This window comes from Sylvia atricapilla, chromosome 16 (assembly GCF_009819655.1).
Source record: "Sylvia atricapilla isolate bSylAtr1 chromosome 16, bSylAtr1.pri, whole genome shotgun sequence".
Lineage (NCBI taxonomy): Eukaryota > Metazoa > Chordata > Aves > Passeriformes > Sylviidae > Sylvia > Sylvia atricapilla.
Genome location: NC_089155.1, coordinates 12092597 through 12112328, shown reverse-complemented (window position 1 = coordinate 12112328; position 19732 = coordinate 12092597). Strand labels below are relative to the sequence as shown.

General features: G+C 41.2%; 1 protein-coding gene and 2 long non-coding RNA genes across 3 annotated transcripts in view; 1 reads left to right on the top strand and 2 right to left on the bottom strand.

The window, feature by feature from the left end:
• LOC136368610 (uncharacterized) overlaps positions 1-19732 on the bottom strand; it is a 169221-nt gene that overhangs the window by 66204 nt on the left and 83285 nt on the right. The gene's annotated exons all lie outside the window — the stretch shown is intronic.
• On the bottom strand, positions 2412-5184 carry LOC136368318 (uncharacterized). Its single transcript, XR_010744827.1, has 3 exons — positions 5053-5184; positions 4753-4949; positions 2412-3125 (listed from the first exon to the last, which is right to left on the bottom strand). It is a non-coding gene; the product is annotated as an uncharacterized lncRNA (long non-coding RNA).
• PCK1 (phosphoenolpyruvate carboxykinase 1) lies at positions 12095-19684 on the top strand. The gene is made up of 10 exons (XM_066330932.1): positions 12095-12206; positions 12420-12682; positions 14058-14239; positions 14856-15059; positions 15394-15581; positions 16455-16617; positions 16737-16961; positions 17058-17189; positions 17918-18013; positions 18593-19684. Exons 2-10 carry the CDS (start codon positions 12459-12461, stop codon positions 19045-19047), a joined length of 1869 nt encoding a protein of 622 aa, XP_066187029.1. The 5' UTR covers positions 12095-12206; positions 12420-12458; the 3' UTR covers positions 19048-19684.

Here is a 19732-nt window from a genome sequence, read left to right as displayed (position 1 = left end):
GGGTGCCCGGTGCTCCTTGGTCCCCGCTCATGGCAAATGCTGTCAGAGCAGCTGCCGTTTTCTCACCCCTCTAAGCAAAGACAATCTCTTGGCCTTAATAGTAGGCCCTTAACCTTCTGCTCCCACTTGGCTGGAGACCACGGGGCTGAGCTCGGCTGGTTTCTCCACTTGGGAAATATCTGAAGCACTTGCCGTGTTTCTGTGAGGGAAAGGCTCCAGCCGGGAGCCCAGCGCTGGAGTGGCGCTGAAGGGCCACCTGGTGCTGCAGCCACAGAAGTGTTGTACAAAACTGGCTCAAGTGGCTCTGCAGAGGCGGTGGAGCGATGGATAAGCATCATTACGCTGTACCCTAGGCCAAGATTGGTTATTCAGTGAGAACAAGTTGAAAGGCTTCTCCAAAGGCATTGTGAAAATGCCTTTGAGGTAAACTTGCACAGTTTGAGTGACTTAACGTTTAATCTTGTGTACCCTTCTAGACTAGTAATTTCCAGCCATCAAACATTCTCTAAAACCCACTTGCTTTGAATACTCTTATTATATGCCAGTGCAGAGGATAGATTTGGAGCTTAACCTCTATGAGCTCAGTGCATTGCAGGGTACAGTACATTGCACAGGGACTGCAGCCCAGCGTGGTCTAGATCCTGTTAAACTGAATTACTGAGCACTAATCAAAGCCCCAAACCAAGGGGTGGCTCTCCTTGTCTGTGGAAGTAACCCAGTAAAACTGGCATTTGTGAAATATCTGTAGCACAAACAGCAGCCCACACCACTGGCCTTGGAGCAGTATCCTCAGGTGAGGTGGGGTTTTTAGACCTCATCCTCAGAGACGTCGACTGAAAATACCAAAAACACCCATGACAACAAACGCTCCTATCCGCAGTTCTGTAAAATCTCGAATGTAAAAATAACACAACATGTTTACCTTTAACAACTGCAAGTTAGTCATAACTATTCCACTGCTTGGAATCAACAGAAATTCAAAGCAATTATTAAAGGCTGAATATCTATTCCAGCAATTTAGTGCTGGTATTTTGGTTAGACACCACATTATTCATCATTCACGAATCCATGGGCTCTCAAAACTAAGGAACAGGATGCAGAGTACACAATATATTCACATAATTAGGCTGCCAGTAACTGTGGCCAGAGATTTTACTTCTTACACATTCCTAAATCTTTTCAAGTTGCTCTGTATACTGTGCAATTATGATAGTTGAAGGGCACTGTAGGAAAAAAAGTTTTTATTATAATACACCATCCTTTAGGTCATTTTAATGAGGTTTTCTGCACTTCAACAGTCATCAAATTCTAAGAGCTGTCCTGCCTTGCACTTCTGCATTATTAATACCAGCACCATCCATGCAGGTACAGTAAAGGTCTGTCATTATTTCCCTTATTAACCGATATTTCCAAGGATTTATAGCTCAAACGCAGAATAGCCCTTCAGTTCATTTTTTGCTGAATTTAAAGGAACCACTTGGTTCAACAATCTACAAATTCAACCAGTTTCTGAGCAGGTTTTGACACACTAGAGGTTAACAGCTCCATAATGGCCATTATGGTGTGTTGTGTGTACAGTCTCTAGTTACTGCTGCTGCTGCATTGTCTATCTCTAGCTGCAATCAAGCTCCTACCCACTCCTCTGGGAGTCTGGTTCTTTCTAACACATCAACAGTCTGCATGAAAAGTCTATCACGAAAAGAATAGAGAGCCGTTTTATGTTTTAAGTCATAATTATACTTTGGGGGGTAAACGTTCAAAGTGAATTATTGTTTGTCAGGAGTATTTCATAAGGAGCATAAGGAATTTAATGTAGGCACATTTTCTTGTCCTAAAGTAATGTTACATAAAGAAACAAAATTCAGCAACAAAATTGCAGATAAATTGCTGATAAGAATCTACCAGTGCATGAAAGTGAATACACGGACAAGTAAAGTCCTCAATCAGCAGAGTTTCCTTGGCTGCACTGAGGAAACACAGCAAACTTCATTCTGATCTGCAGTTTTCTACCCAAATATACTCAGTTTATACCCAGTATAAACAGTGCAGCTGGTTTTTTTTAAGAAGTAAAATACTGGGTTATCTGTTCAGATTGTCAATCTTCAATCTGAATAATGTCTTTTATAATATTTGAGATGTTTAATGTGTGTTCGGTAGAGGTGACTTTTTTAAAAGCTGTATTACCATATACATAAAGCATATTTGACCTTGAATGTAGTTCAAGGTTTGCTTCCCTTACTGTGTTTCAGAAACTCACTTTGGATGACTGCAGAGGCTGTTTATCCATCCTCTCTGGTGATGCTTTGCACCTCCATCACAGGTTTTAAACTGCAGTCCTCCAATGCCAATGGAAGGATTGCCATCAATTTAACAGGGCTTGGAATTAGGCCCAGAATAGATAACTAAATGAAGCAGTGACAGTGGGTTTTATTTACACATTTTTGACCTGTCCACAAACTGTAGAGTAAATCAGGAATGCTGCAGTGCACTTGAAGAAGAAAAAGAGAACAAAGCATAGAACCCCCAAACAAATAGGTTCAAATTTAACCTCCAGTGCTCATAATTGTTTCATTTATGACACTCCACCTTGTAGTTGGAACCTCCGTTCTCCTCCAGAACATGACTCCTGTTAGTCTAGGAGAAAACCCAGTCTTTGTTGTGACTTATTTTGACAGCTTTAATATCATTTCCCACCTGGCATCTGGAAAGTTTTCCATTTTCACTTTCCACCAATGTCTCACTTTTGTTTCCAAGTCTGTGTCGCGTTCACACCGCACCTGTCAGCGGTGTGTGTGCCTTAGCACCAGGCTGCAAACACACACGCCTTTTCCCTTTGCTCCTACCCCAGGGACAATCACTACCTTCAGCACCTCTTTTGCAGTGAGATACTGCCCCTCTCAATAATGACAGCACCAGATAACCTCCTTCACACCGTCACCTGCTTCAAAAAAAGTGGAGATACTTTTGCAATCTTCTAATTCATCTGGCTCCTTTTAAACATTGCTTGGGTCTTGAAGCTGTCATTAAATGGTTGAAGTCTTTTTGCTGTATTTTCTGGTGCTCCCTGTTCCTTTGGTGTCCCACTTTCGCAAATATGAAGCATTTCTTCAGAGACCACCAAAAACCTTAATTAAAAAAATAAAAAGAAAGCACGTCAGCTAATGAGTGAGATAAAAAGTTATGTTCTTTTTGATGCTGTTCTAAGCAACTGAATCTTGCAGATTCCGAATTAAGTCAGTGCATCAGTGCTGGCCTGGAATATTCTCAGGAGAAATATACAGTTTGATCACTTGGAAAGAAGAATATTATTAATTTTTTATTTTATTCCCCCAGACCTCTGGTTCAGAGATGGAAGCTATAGTTTATTTTAGCAGACATCACCTAGGGATTCAGATCTGACTTGGATTTCTTGCCCCAAAGAACACAATTCTCTGCTCCCTATTGCCACAGTCATAAAAAAACTAGTCAGACCTCAGACCCAGCAACATCAGAACATACAGTCCTACTTGTTTCCTTGCTGAATCCCCAAAGCAGAGAGAAGATAGGAGCACAGCAAAGCAAAGCCAGATGGAAATCATGCTGGAGGGTATTGATTGACTAGTGTCTAGGCAGGCTATAAATTACCACTTCTCATGCAAAGAGGAGGGTGAGCAGAGCTGTCTCGGGGCACAGTGCTTGGACTGTGCTGTTCATGCAGGATCAGCTAAATTCGGGTTGTGCCTAAGGCACAGGGAAAGCCAGGCTTTGCTTTCTCTCCAGTGCTCATCTTGACTTTGAGAAGACAAATCATCTCTTTAAATATGAGCAATTCTTGCAGCAGAACAAAAGCAACCCCTATTAAATTAAAAGACTTAATGCTTTCAAGTATTGTCTAGGCTCTTAAAATCCTGCTCCATACTGTAAATTATTATAATTATATAGCATGACAAAAAAAAATTTCCAAAAAAACAAGACCTAATAGAGTACAGATGTGGGATATATAAAAGGGGAAGTATTTAACATAAGCTTATTGGAGCTGAAAGTACCAGGGATGATTGATTGCTTAGACACAAGTCAGGGAAGTGGTCTAAAAATTATTAACCATAATTGCAATTTGTCTATTAACTGTTTCATCTAACATTATGATATATTTAGAAACAATCCTGCCATCCACTAATACACAATTTGCTGCTTGTGGCAAACAGCCGAGCTGCGTGCCTGGGTCTGTTTGGAAGAAGGATGTTTATTGAGAAGCATGTCACTTCTTCCATTTCAAAAGACATTAGTGTGGTTATACAGTTAACCACACCTCAGTGACTTCCACTGTTTTTACAGAACACTCTTTAATCCAACAGATAGCAAAGAAAGTTTTTAATACAACTCCCCTTAGTTAGTTATTACAGGTTTCTGCTGCTGTTTTTGCAAGGGTCGAAGAGTAAAAAGTTGAAAAGGCAGAAAGTTTTCCTCTTGTTTTGACTAAACTGGGGGAAACGTGCTGGAGCTGTGCAGAATTTGATTGCCAAACACAGAGAGAAAATACACAGCGAGAAAAGATAGTAAAGGTTTAACCCAGCTGATGTAAGAAACAAACTCCAAGGATGCCCATGTTTCCTTCTTTTATCGCATTGTTAATCTTTAATCAGGAAAACAGTTCTGAGAACAGCTCTTTGTGCACAGCTGAACAGACACCTAAACTGAGAAGTTAATAGGATCACTGAAGAAGGAGACTATTAAATGATTGTCCTAATAAATCTGTGAGTGTGATGTACAAACCCAGAGGAGTTCAAATTCTGCTTCCACGTGGATGTGCAGCAAGTACACGTCCAACCTTGCAAAATCAGCAGTAAGGAGGTGGTTGGTGGGTTCAGAAGAGCAGTGGGTTCCTGTGCACTTTTTTCCAGCTCAGATAACAAATCGTCTTGGGCGTTAAACTTTCTAAGGAGTCCAAATCATCTTCTTAGTTCAAAAATCTAAAGAAATCAAGAAAATTTAAGGGAATATTTAACAACTTATATATTAATGCCAGTTCACTGAGCAGGTGGTGTAGCCCATGATATTTATCAGCAGAAATACCTTAAATCTGAGTTTTCTGCACTCCTACAATGTTGGGTCATCACTTGAAGTCCACAACCAGATAGCCCCATGCCTCTCCATCAGAAACTGGTAATGGAAATATGGTAGAGCAGGCTTAGTTGTACATCTTTTCTGCTCCTGTAAGAAGAAACAAAGTCAATCTTATAGTCCTTGTAATCCTAAACATCAAGATGAGGCAGTGTCTGGAAAGCAGATGAGAATACCTGGGTGACACGTTTTGTGAATCACAGTTATTACTCCGTTCAGAGCTGCCTCTGCAAGCTGCAAGTCTCTTGATCTGTCATTCATACCCATCTTTTGTTTAAGATCTTCTGGGCAGAGCACATTTATGCTTCAGCCAAAATACAAAGACACTTAATGCTATTTAGAGCAAATACCTGAACTCTACAAGGTTAGCAAGTGCATGGGGTTTTTTATTTTATTTGCAGAATGCAAGTTGGTTGCTGTTCATTTGTTCATAGCGGTTTAAGCGCACACATAAGAAGCTTCTCTTTACATAAACAGTATTCCTATGTATATATATCATCCTGAACCAGTAAATTTGGAGACAGTTACAGGTGGTCAATCAAAGATGCACATATAGCAGTCAGAATCCTGTTTTCCTAAAAGCATAAGAAAAAAAAGCATGATTTCAGGTCCAGTTGAACTCCTGATCTCTTTACTGAGTGTTGTTTGTAGAGATAATCATAATTGTGGCATTTGTATTCTGGTAGGAACCACTTACAATGACCAAACAAAAGTGCCTTTACATTGAAAAAATCCCCTTGTGGTCCACTGATGTTGCCTTATTCCTGCTGGAATGGTGCTAAGCAGAATGTACAGTATGTAGGATTTCACCTGACCTGTTAACACTTACATAAGCGTTTTCCAGTAAACAGAGGATTCGTTACAGGGATTATTGGTTTTTGTGCAATGTTGATTTTCCTCCAGCTGCCAGGTTCAAGAACCAAAAGGTATGTAGTGCTTGACATAGGCACATTTGGCTTCTGACCTTTAGATGTAGCTTGGCTTTCATTTCTGCATAATCAGCTTTTCTATCTTGTTGTTTGGCTTTTGGTGTTATAAAATGCTTGAAATATTAATCAAAGCTGTTTTCCTGGGGAAAAAGTATAGAACAAATCTCCCATGAAACAGAAGACACAGTTCAGCCCAAGTTTCTGGGTTTGTGTTGCTATTGAAGGAGAAAACAGTTTATAGTAAATGCTTTTCATTTCAAGAACTTACTATTTGCATTACAGTAACCTAGAGAGAACCCAGCAGGGACTATCTGTGACACAAACAAAAATGAGAAGTGATAATGATCATGTCTAATTAGGTTTTAAGCTCCTCTAGCTGGGAACTATCAACCAAACTAAGAGAAGTCCTAAGAACAGGGAGAAATTGGCATTATCAGCTCCCAGCCCCCTTCCTAGGAGATGATAAAGGCTTGGGGATGTAGTTACATGTCCAAAGTCAGATGAGAAATCCATAGCAGAGGAAGAAACAGAACCTAAACCTTTGGAATCTGCCAGCACTCTTACTGGTTAAAGCCATCCTTCAAAGGCTGGCTCAAGAAGGATGTACAGAACTATGGCCAGTGGGCCACACTGCGTGTAACAGGGGACTGAAATGTTGAGGGACAACAAAGGTACATGGGAGGACTTAAAGAAAAGAGAAAAAACCCATTGCACAGGTAGAGCTGGGTAACCCTGAAAGGACAGCTGCCAGCACAGTGCTGCCAGCAGGCAAAGCATCACAGAGAAATAATGAACAACGTGCAAGAGGAAGGAGTGAGGGGAGCCAGGGTTGTCACATCCTAGAAAAAATAAACGAATTTAGACTATAAAAAGGTGCTTCCATGTCATTTCTTTAGGCCTGAAGAGGTGAGGTCTCTGTGAAAAAGCACAGTTAGCAGAACACCAGTCATCCACAGGAAGCCAGAAACTCTTGAAACAAGAGGTGCTTGAACTCATGTGCAAGGATTTGTCTGTTCCCTACCCAAGTAGGAAGCAGGAAGTCCTTGACGGCTGCAAACACACACCTCTGTGGTAAAGAGATTTCAGTCCTGCACGGGTAACCATTTTTATTTGCAAATTGGATTTGGAGCCATCTGGGCTTCGTGTGACTGAGCAGAGCAGATGCTGAAAGGTAAAGGGAAACACAAACCTCTTGCTGACTGTTTTTCATTCTGGTTAGTATGGCTCGTCCCCTTCTCTCCTGGCTGTGGTTCTGCTGTTCATGCAGCAAAAAAAACCCACCAAACTGCAGTAACCATGCAAAAATCATAATTTTGTTGTGGCTAGGGTAAAGTCAGTCAAAGTCTTGGTGGGATGAAACTCTCCACATGATTGAGACCTCCTGCAGCAGACAAGAAGAGCTCCCAAGCTAACAGAATGACACATACCTGGCCACTGGTCAGGTACCAGTGGCTGCAGAGCCCTCTACTCACATATTCACAACTGATCCTTGACAGGGTTGGGTTTTTTCTAAAAAAAAAGACAGTATAGCTTTAGGGAAGAGTCCCCAGATCAGAGTGAATGCTCAAAAAATGGCTCCAGAAGAGTGACTGCTTATCAAAGGTAAAATTCCATGTCTCAATCCCATCTCTAGAGCTGAGCCTGTAAAAGTGAGCTTAAAAATAAAGTAATAATCAACAATAACAACTATTTTATCTGCCAAGGCATAACAACAGCAAGAAACCAGTGTGCTCATGATGCAATGTCAGCCTTGGCATGTACTGTGGCACAACCAGGACCTTCCCTAAAATATAGCTCAGGATTGAGCACTTGAGCTGATACTAAACTAAGCATCAAAGGCTGGTGACTTTGTTTAGAGACCTTAAACATGCACCAGTGCCTCTTCCTGGCTGCTGAAATTTGCTTGCATTTGTTTTGAGAAATGTCTGTTGTCAAGCTGAAAACGCTGGACAGGCTAATGGAAGTACAATCTAATCGTGATAAATCCGAGTGTTTTTCTCCACTCTTCCAGCATCAGAACAAACCACTTCATTTTGAACACGGGCCAAAAAAATTGCATCGCCTTACGTAGAGATCCACAAACATCATATCTTACAATCTGCCCAACCTGGCTGGGATTTCTAACCCCGTGTATCGATTGGGGTTTGGAATGAGGAGACAAGGAGATAAAGCACAGTGCCCCGCATGTGCTGCTACCTGTTGTGGCCGGTCACAGAGACTCAGTCTCCGGGCTCAGTCTCACGGTTCACGCAGCACACGTGGAGAGAGGAGTGTGCAGCACATGTGGCAGGGCCCCCAGACCTGCAGATGGGTCAGTGCCGAGGAGCTGCCTGCGAGGAGAGGGGCTGGGAGGCAGAAATATTGCACGGGGCCGCGCAGGGTCTGGAACGAGCGCTTGGCTCACACTCGCAGACTCTTTCGCAAGCGCAGGCAATTTGCACGGTTCACGTTTTCTTTTGGAAGGTGAGGGAACGGTCCCTGCCCTGCTCTCTGTGAGCTTCCAAGGGCTGCCCTTGGATCTGGGCTCTGTGGCACCCAGTCCAGCAGCTGTCAGAGTGTTCTCAGTGTCAGCTGAGCACAGCTCCACCAGAGAAATAACAATCCCGAGGCAGCGCTCTTCCGTTAGTAGAACAGCTCAGAGTATCTTTAAAAAACCTACAATTTTATAGCAAAATACCCAAGTGACAAACTCTTTGGAGGTGACAATATGTAGGAGAATTAGCAATGGGAGGGAAGTAGAATTTCTGAGTATTATTATATGCCATTAACAACTTTCAGATCTCACTGTGAGTGCTTTGTTGCACTTTGGTTTGTAGTGATGAGTTAAGCTTTCTAATGACACTTTTTTTGATCATCTAAAAACCTTTACATTTTTTTTTTGAGTTCTAGTAAGTCTGTAAAACTTGAAGTGCTCAAAAACTTGTTTTGAACAACCTGAATAGTGTCCATCAAAGCAAACATCCTAAACCCCCTCCTTTCAAGGCACTTGTTGAACACTATCATCTTGAAATGTCAGATTCACACATATTTAAATGATTTGACAGCTTCCAAGAAGGCACCTGATAAGCATCACATTCAAGTGTCAAGAAGCACAGAGAAAAAGTGCCAAAAAAAGTTCAATCAGAAGAAATCGTATCAGCTATTAGATGAGCATTATAATGCAGTTACTACTAAAAAAGACTTCTCATTTAAGTGGAAAATAAACTTTACATACAAGACAACGATTTTTAAAAAGGTCTTACATTTCCCCATACCACCTCCCATGTTTGCCATCCGTGAAATCTTCCAGAAAATGAATCCAGACAGCAGCACCCACCAGTGCTGGGTGAACACCTCAAGACCACTGTAACTGAGCCATTGGAAGTGCCACATTTGGGTTTTTGTGTGGGAGACAGTGGGTGTTATGAGAATTCACTCTCTTCACATAAAACCTTTAATGCCTTCTGTTGGCTGTCTAAAAGCTGAGTCTCTAAATGAGAAGATTCTTGAAAAAAAAAAAAATCCTGGCCTTGATTTGCATATGCTCCAGTTATTTCATTGCACCAAATACTATGTGTGTTTTATATAGGGGCTTGAGGCTTACTGTGTGTTTGTGATATGCTTTGAGATCCTCTGATGGGAGGTGTTACCTAAATACAAGTAATTTGATGCTGAAGTGTCTAGAATTCCCAGTGGACATCTGTACTCGAGCCCTGCTGCCATCACAAATGAAAAACATTTGGAATCCTTAATGTGATTTTTAATGGACATATGTTCATAACACAGTGCCACCAATTTGGCATATTTAGTGTCTTCTCAAGAGAAGCCCACAGTTTGTATAGCAAGATTGTGGGAGGTTAGGATTGCAGTGTTAGAAAATTTGCACAACACCTGCCTGACTGTAATTTAATTGGCAGAAATTAATGCTCTGGGTTTGGGAATTTTTCTCCTCCTCTCAAAATCTAGAGACACTAGGACTGATTCTGCTGTTTTACACTGTTGTGTGTAAGCTTTTATTCTGATTTTACTTGTGCTGCAATATGATAATTTCCTGGCCTACTCTCTTCCTGACAACTGAGCATTGCTGGCTTACTCTCACTTATTTCTAGATACACTGACTTACCTGGCCAGCAAAAAGCACTCAGTATTTTTGCCCTTCTCTGAAAAAGGGGTCGGCTTAGTATTACTAAATGCTCCATTCTACTTTTAATGAAGATACTTTGTGACATGTTTTAAAAGGAAAATATTTCTAATGAGCTCCACCAGCAACACAGTATATGGACTCTGAAGACAAACACCAGCTTTGTCATTATTAAATTGTTTTTGGATTTTATCTTTGCTTACATCACAGCTCTATCTGGAGCAGTCTTTAGCACCTCTTATCCTACCAGATTTTTGTTTTCCTTTTCAGGAATGTTTGGCTTTGCTGTGTATCAAGGACAGCCCCTCTGACCTCACTGTTTTCTTCCCTTATTTACAAAACATAATAAAAGGCTTTGCAGGGGATATAGAGGGTACAGTCCCAGGGGTGTTCCTGCAGCGGGAGAGTCAGCTCTGCAGTATTTTAGACTTGCAGGGTGGGAAGGTGAGCTGCAATCCTGATCCCTACTGCTCTGCCAGCCTGGCTTTTTGGGGGTTCCAAGTCACTGTAGGCTTCCCCAACAAGAACCTTGCTGGGAACATCCAACTGCCTCACCAACCTGAGCAACAGCTGGGTTGTGAATACTCTTTATACAAGATAAGTCAATTCTGTTGATTTATAGAATTCCATGAAGCTTAGTTGGGAATCCCAGATTTCCTGTTCTGCTAATTACCAATAACAACCATGGTAAAAGCCCCACCAATACAAAAAAGTCACAAGTTGGCACAAAAGCATCTCCTTACCCAGAGTCCAGACTGGGTATGAATAGAGTGAGAGAAATGGCAGCAGGGTTATTTCTACAGTTCTATCTGACTGAAATACTTCAGTCTTCACACACTCAGACTGCATGGACAAATAGACCTTTCTTTATGGTCACAATGGTCTAAAATGGAATAGAGGAAGCTAAAGACAGGCCTGCAGAAACAGAGACAAGAGCTCAAAGTGTCTGAGATCACACTCAAGTGTCTGATATCAGACTGAGATAACCCTCAGAATTATAAGAGTAGGAGTGGCTGTTGATATCAGATACTGCCACAACTGACTCAGATACAGACTCAAGTCTGTCTGTGTGCACAGTGCACTTCACACACAGAACAACAGTGTGCAGTCCCAGTCCTGAGCAGTTCTTTTGCTCTGAGTACTAATTTAAGGATGGGTTAATATTTTATGACACCTCCCCTGCCATAGAACTCCCAGTAAAATAAAACATAATATTTGAAAGAGGAGGTTAATTATTGAGACAGTTGTTGCTCTGCCTCTTCTGAGGCTGTAGCAATAAAAATAACTGTTTAGTTTGCAAGAGCCTAAAACAAGCCATAAGCAAAAACTTTCTTGCCTACGCTGAAGGAAGCCCAACACTTAGATATATATTGCTTGGGATTTTTTTAGAATTGCATAGACAAAAATAACAGCTGTGGGCCTTGTGTATGTCGTGGTTATTCAGGCCTGTCAGTGCTCACTGTTGAACTTTATACCCAGATCAGGCAATGTTCCCAAGGTGAGTAAACACTCCTTGGACAAGCCTCCACTTCACAGCCAACTAGTGACCATCTGCCTACAAAATGTGCCAACTGCACTTTGCCTCCGTGCATGACCTCCGTGTTCCTGGTTTCAGAAACTCTTTGTACTCAACCTTTCCCACACGCCGAGAAGTTATGACGTTTTTTGATTTCAAAGCCAAATTGGATCAAAGTTTGGTTAAACTGCTAAATTTTGTAACTGCTTCAAAACAGCAAACCCAAGGGCTAAGAACCTCCGCTTTCAGCATTCATTAATCAAGGCTGTTAAATGATTACCCCGCCAGGGCTGCTTTGTTGACAACTCTGTATGATGACAATGTCAGTGGCACTGTCCCAAGACACATCCAGTGGTGATGTAAAGGACAAGCCTCCCTCACCTCAACTGGTGGGATGGGCACTACCACGAAGAATATTTAAGGCAGGTGATGCATCCTTGGAAAGCAGCAACTGCAAGAGAGCTCCAAGGCAAGTGAAACGGGCTCAACTGAGAGGTACAGCAAAACCCTCTCCGGCATCCATCTCCACCTTACATAGACAGTAAGTAGAATTGCCTCTATTTTTTCCATCTTAAATTAGCAGAATGGCCTCAAATTTTCCACCTTGAAATTAGCAGTGGTCCAAACTCCCTGCCTTGATTTTACATCAGTACATAATCAAGTCCATTGCAAATTATTCGTGTTACGTTGTTAGGCTTTGTGACACTGGTTAGAACGTAAAGTATGCTAACACACCTAATCTATTTGATTTTAGATTTTACAGCCACCTACAAGATCCACAACAGCTTCAATAATGCCCCCACAGTTGAAAGCTGAGATGAACGTCATGCCCAAGGTTGTCCAGGGGGATTTGGAGAGTCTGTCCCCAGAAGCAAGGGATTTCATCGAAACCAATGCCAAGCTGTGCCAGCCTGAGTGCATTCACATCTGTGATGGCTCGGAAGAAGAGAACAAAAAACTTCTGGACATCATGGTAGAACAAGGCATGATCAAGAAGCTGAACAAGTATGAGAACTGGTGAGTAGCCTAAATGAAGTCAAGTATCATCCCAGAAATGGAAAATTCATTTTCTATCCTGTTTACTTAAAAAAGTCCTTATGACTCTCCAATATTTGCTTTCCATGAACATTTTGGAACTTTAGCTTACATAGGTGAAATACTCAGGAAAAGCAGACTTTTTTCTCTAAAAAGTAGCATAAAGCGCATTATTCAGTTGGACTATCAACTGCACATTTCCTCTATTGATTAGTTACATCAGGGAACTGAAATAATGTCATGAGACTTACACAACTTATCATTAGCAATGGCTAAACATTATTGAGCAAATCTTCTTTTGAAGAATTCTACTGTTTTAGCCAATTAGTTTATTCATCACATACTTTTTTTGTGGCATTCAAATAGGTCTGTGGGTGTTCAAATATTATTCAGTACAGGCATTATTCATATCGTGCCGATGAGCTTTGACTCTAATGTATTCTGCAAATACTTTTTTCAAATATTTCATCATTTCTCCCCACTAACTGAACATGAAAAGAGAATATTAACAACAAGTGCATACTCGAGAATTACGTGCCAACCACGAGATCTTCATGGGAGAAATCTGCAAAGACTTTTGAATAACTAAGTGCAGGAATTTGGCAATCTGTTTGCAGACTATTTGGGAGAGAAAAGGGCAAGATTCACCAGATAAATTATTCATTGTTAATTATATGCTTAGCTGTAGTGATGATGGTTATGACAGCCCAACTAGAACATTTTTATACTCGTGGAAAATTTCGATGCACAGAGGTGAAAATGTAAAACAATCCTCTCTATTGTAAATAGATGGCAAAAATTCCTTAGAGGGGAAAAAGAATCCTCTTTAATAAACTCCTTCACTTCTCACGATCATGCTTATACTCGGTATTTCCTTTGTAATGCCTCTAACTTAAGGGACTCTGCCAATCCTCTAAGCTGGGTTCTGATCCCTCTGGCACTTATACCAACACTTAAACTACTTTCCTTGGCATCCACTTAGCTTGAGGCATCATTTTGTGGTCCCCATACAAAACAACTTCACACTGATGAGGATGAGAATTAAACAAGATTAACTTTTCCCTGAAAGTTAGCAACAGAGAATAAGGCTGAGATAATAAGCAAAGGAGTATTAACATGTAACAAGAATTTCCTAGGCCATATTATTTGTTATTATTACTGGAAAGGCTTAAAACAATTTGTGTGAGAGAAAATATCTGACTGATTTTTGAGATTATCTGTTATAATGCTTTGTCACTAATTTTTGCCTTACAACTCATTGTTTTAGCAGCCTTTTGTGCTAGAGTGGTCCCACAGAAGGGTAAAAATGCTATATTGGTAATTAAAGTCTAATTTCCTGATTCTTGGTGAAATGCAGCTGGTTGGCTCTCACTGATCCGAGAGATGTGGCAAGAATTGAGAGCAAAACTGTCATCATCACTCAAGAGCAGAGAGATACCACTCCGATACCTAAAACTGGAACAAGCCAGCTGGGGCGCTGGATGTCTGAGGAAGATTTTGAGAAAGCCTTCAACACCAGGTTCCCAGGCTGCATGCAAGGTAGGCAAGAAAAAGATGATTGACACTGAACTTCCAGTGTTGCTGAGACACTTATTACTATTGCAAGTTACTGTAATCTTTAAAGAACAATTTGAACTGAAGATTTAGCTTTGTACCCCCGATAGTCACTCCACTGATTTAATGCAGATCTTTACCATAGACCCAAATATCTGGGCAAGGACAGTCCTCAGTCTCTTTCCAGCACTCTTGTTTTCCTTAACACTGTCAAAGTACAAAAATTTGTGTGATTTGGTTCAGAAAGTCACACAGCAACTGAGGAGCAGATAGGAAGTGAGATGGGAATGAATTACACCCCCCCCATCCACAGCAATAATTCCAGATTCTGGGATTTACACTAACAGAGAACTTGGCCTTCACCCCCCCCTTATTCCAGGCTAGACAATCTGTCTGAACTGCTGCTTTCAGCATTTAAGATAAAACTTCTTGCTACACAATTAGACAAACAGAAACCTTCAGCTCTTTAAACATCATCAGAAAGCTCTCAAGAGAAAAACAGCTTTTAAAGGACTGAGAAACAACCTCCATGTTAATAAAGGTTACTTCAAATGTTCCTTGTTTTGCTCTTGACCACGTCTTGCTACTCCCTGTTTTCCAGGACGTACAATGTATGTCATCCCCTTCAGCATGGGGCCTATTGGGTCACCTTTGTCCAAGATTGGGATAGAGCTGACGGATTCACCCTACGTAGTGGCCAGCATGAGGATCATGACACGGATAGGAACAGATGTTTTGAAAGCCCTGGGCAATGGGGAGTTTGTAAAATGCCTTCACTCAGTTGGATGCCCTCTGCCACTAAAAGGTAAGAGCCATTAAAAACCCTGGGAGCCATTAAAAACCATGGAAATTCCCATGGCTTGTTTTGGAGCAGACTGCATGTCCTCAGCACAAGGGACACCCTCCCCACAGAAGACCAGGGTGGTTCTGTAACAGCACTAGGTTCAAAACTCAATTCAAGGAATCAAAGCTCAACAAGAGTTTGCTGGAAAGGAGATTGCTATCCCTAGTACTTACCAGGGATTTCCTTGAAGCATCTGGTGTGGGTTGCTGTCAGAGGCTCGATGCTGATGAAACAACAGCGTGATCAAGCATGGAAATTGCTGCATTCATGATGAGTACAACATTCTGTTCTGCAGAGCCATTAATCAACAACTGGCCGTGCAACCCGGAGCTGACGCTGATTGCTCATCTCCCGGATCGCAGGGAGATCATTTCGTTTGGCAGCGGCTACGGAGGAAACTCCTTGCTGGGGAAGAAATGCTTTGCTCTCAGAATTGCCAGCAGACTGGCCAAAGAGGAGGGCTGGCTCGCAGAGCACATGCTGGTAAGAGCTGTTAAATCTCGTGTGTTTGAGCAGCCGTTAAACCCCAAATTAGAGCCATGTAAATCCATCACCCGTCTCGCCGTCAATGAAATTAGTCTCATATGGATAGTCCTGTAACTTTAGATAGGAATCTGCCATGTGCCAAGCTTGTGAGGAATACAGAACTGCTTGCAAGGCCAAGTACTAAACATTTAAAATAGGACCTGTAATGGCATAAAACAAGCAAGATTTAAAACTTCTGAGAGTGTCCTCTTCTAGGCAGACCCATGTACTTGAGGAAAACCTGAACATCATCACTGGGCCAAATCATAAAAAGGTCTATGCACTCAAAAACCTGCAAAGATCAGATTTTCCGAGGGAGTTCTGCTGTGTAACCTTTCTGGCTTTTAACTTCTGCTGTCCTTTAAACATTCTACCACCATAAAATACCACTGAAAGAAAGAATCTCAAAGTGCATAAGAGAACAGCCTTAGAAAAAATATCTGTGGTCTTTGAGAAGAGCAGAAGTATCCATGCACAAAGTGCTTTCCCTTGTGCAGCCAAAAGAATATTGTCTGGTTTTCTTCTGTTTCAACAGAGAAACACAGATGTATATGGTATTTAATCAGCAAAATAAAAATAGATGTCTATTATATAAAGACCTAACATTAAAAAAATATAAGAATTTCTTACAGATATTCTTATGGCAAGAAGAATTGACTCTCTTATTTAAAAAATACAGCTTGAGTTATTTGTTAACCATATTATGTGGTGTTTCTTCTGTAGAAACAAATGTGCATATTTTATCATTTCCACTCGCTGGGAGACAATCTCCAAAATGAAAAGTGCAAGAAAAAAAGACTGTGTTTAACAGTTGCATTAATTTTTCAACAGATCCTGGGGATTACCAATCCAGAAGGTAAAAAGAAGTACTTTGCTGCAGCATTCCCCAGTGCATGTGGAAAAACTAACTTGGCCATGATGAACCCAAGCCTGCCAGGATGGAAAATTGAGTGTGTGGGTGACGATATTGCCTGGATGAAATTTGATGAACAAGGTATGGAAATTAAATTGGAATGTTTTGCAGGTTGCTGTAGGTGCAGTAAGACATGCTACAAACTTCTGGATAGAATTAAATCAGTATGATTTACTTACATTTTGTCATTTAACTTCCAGGCAACTTAAGGGCAATCAATCCTGAAAATGGCTTCTTTGGTGTCGCCCCTGGAACTTCAGTCAAAACAAACCCCAATGCAATTAAAACCATATTCAAGAACACCATCTTCACCAACGTGGCAGAAACCAGTGATGGGGGTGTTTACTGGGAAGGCATTGATGAGCCCCTGCCAGCTGGAGTAACAGTGACCTCATGGAAGAACAAAGATTGGACCCCAGACAACGGTACCTGCCCCACACCATGGCCCTCTCTTGGCTTTCTTTGAAATTCATGGACAAATTTAAATTAATTCTGCCTTTTTTTTACTGTGTTCTGTGCAGGAGAACCTTGTGCTCACCCCAACTCCAGGTTCTGCTCCCCAGCCAGGCAGTGCCCCATCATGGATCCTGCGTGGGAATCTCCCGAAGGCGTTCCCATCGAAGGGATCATTTTTGGAGGCCGCAGACCAGCTGGTAAGAGATGCAGCAGCCACGTTTCCAGGCTGAAATGCTGGCCACAGGAGGGTTGACACACAGCTGGGCATAGACACAGGTTTTGCTTTCACAGCTGCAAAAGCAAGGAAATAACCACGTTAGTCCAATTTCTCCGTGTTAGCCTTTGGCACACACGCTTCCAGCCACTGGTGTTTCAGTGTCTGAATTGTTTGATGTTAACACAAAACAGGTAATAATAATAATAAAAGGCTGGAGAGAGATCAGGACAAACTAACACGGGTAGTAGACACATAGAAAATTGCTGTACTGGTCTCAATTTGCCTGTAGTTTAAGTAGTTCAGTTAGCAAATGGTTAGAGAAATGAATCAGTTTTAGATAGTTTAAGGAAAAGGAAGTAAATTAAATTGTTCTGCTAAAGGTCACCTAAAGTTGGAAAAGAAATAGAAATAATGCTAGGTCAGAGTCTAATAGGACCAGATTCTCTTTCTCCCAAAATCTGTTGGAGATTCTGATGTCCCAGATATCTCCCACTGGATGTGTTCAGTAATCAGTAGCCAGTTTTGAAAACATTCATTTAAACTTCTTTGCTGTAAGAAGGCAGGAAATGAACTGATTTTTTTTTAAAAAAAGGGGAAATTAGAAATACATTATCCAGTGACATGCATTCAGCATTGTCTCAGATAGCAAAACCTGTCATAAAAATGTTTCTGGACCTCTAATTACTGAAGTGATTTTGTTCTTTATAGGGGTCCCTCTTGTATATGAGGCCTTTAACTGGAAGCATGGAGTATTTGTAGGAGCAGCCATGAGGTCTGAAGCAACAGCAGCTGCTGAGCACAAAGGTAAATCAAAATTTAATCTGCCTACCTGTATTAAAAGCAGGCCCCTCTGGACTGCCTGCCCTCTCCTTCCCCCTGCTCTTTCACATTTCAGTCTTGGCAGCTAATTTTGCAACCTGTGCATTTTCACAATAGAAAATATTTGTACTGGAATTAACAGCCAAATTCTCTGTAAAAGTCAAATTAAGCAAAATAATCCCTTAGGTGGCAAGCATACAGAACAGGATGCAGGCACAGGGTTGCCAGAAGCCTTGACAGGGAGTTCTTGTTACAGTCTGGGATAAACAAATTTAAATTTTCGCTTCTGCTAGAGCTCAACATAAATACATGAATGATAGCCATCTCTTGAGGATCTTCATTTAAGCCACTTGACCTGAGATTTAAGAAATTTAATAACAAAAATTAATTTAATTTGAACCTTTTGTGCATCAAGGATAATGCTTGTGTTGTTTCTTAAAGCTCTTTGGTTCAGAAGGGTGGTGCAGGGATCATGGGTACTAAACCCTGGCAGAATCGGAATCTCTGTGCTGCAGAATAAATGAACTATTTATTCCCTTACTTCTCCATATGTGTTTCAAACAGGCAAAGTCATTATGCACGATCCATTTGCCATGAGGCCTTTCTTTGGCTACAACTTTGGCAAATACTTGGCCCATTGGCTGAGCATGGCCCATCGTCCAGCTGCAAAACTACCCAGGATCTTCCACGTTAACTGGTTCCGGAAAGACAGCCAAGGGAAATTCCTGTGGCCTGGCTTCGGAGAGAATTCCCGTGTGCTGGAGTGGATGTTCAACAGGATTGAAGGGAAAGCCTCTGCCAAACCAACTGCCATAGGTTACATCCCCACTGATGCTGCTTTGAACTTGAAGGGTTTAGAAGACGTCAACCTGACCGAACTGTTTGAGATCTCAAAAGAGTTCTGGGAAAAGGAGGTAGAAGAAATCAAGCAATACTTTGAAGTGCAAGTTAATGCTGACCTTCCCTATGAAATAGAAAGGGAATTGCTTGCCTTAGAGGTGAGGATAAAACAGCTGTGAGCTGATCAAACCCACAATTATTTATCAATTCGCACATGCTAAGACAGGGCAAACACGTTTTACCGAATCACCACTGGAAGCATAACAGCACACTGATGGGCAGGGGGTTATAATGAAAGTAGGTCATAGCTTAGTTAGGGTATAGACACAGAGACATTCCAGAAATAACTCCAGACCTAATGATTTATAACTACATCGGTTGTTGTGAATAGGTGAGCAGCTGTGGGAGTGCACGTGCACGGGGTCTGAAACCCCTGCTCTGTCACTTACATGCACACAGAGCCATGATGGGTGTAAATTATTTGCCTAGTTCTGCATATACAATCCAAACCAATCCAGCCTTCAAGTTGTAGCACATTGTTTCCATCACAGAAACCTCTGGAGTCTTAGACTCCGCTGGAAAGAGGAGAGAAAATTAGATGCTGTATATATGTATAACCTAAACATATTTCATGTCTTAAATACTTTTTAGGAAAATGAAGTTGTAACTTCTAGCAGAGTGAAAGATGACTTTATATTACTAATGCATATTTAAGATATTGCTATTATATATTACTCATGTTCCTGTGATTTCCAGATGTTTTGAATGGCTTGTTCTTAAACTATAAAATAAATGTTTATACAAAATATTACCTCATTTCCAGTATTCTTGCTGTTTATAAACTGCATGCATATAAATTGAGGC

What these genes read in the sequence shown, in the direction of transcription:
- PCK1 (XM_066330932.1), top strand. Translation starts at nt 12,459, where the DNA reads ATGCCCCCACAGTTGAAAGCTGAGATGAACGTCATGCCCAAGGTTGTC. An exon ending in GGCTCGCAGAGCACATGCTG is followed by an intron (nt 15,582 to 16,454) that starts GTAAGAGCTGTT and finishes ATTTTTCAACAG; the next exon opens with ATCCTGGGGATTACCAATCC. An exon ending in GATGAAATTTGATGAACAAG is followed by an intron (nt 16,618 to 16,736) that starts GTATGGAAATTA and finishes TTTAACTTCCAG; the next exon opens with GCAACTTAAGGGCAATCAAT.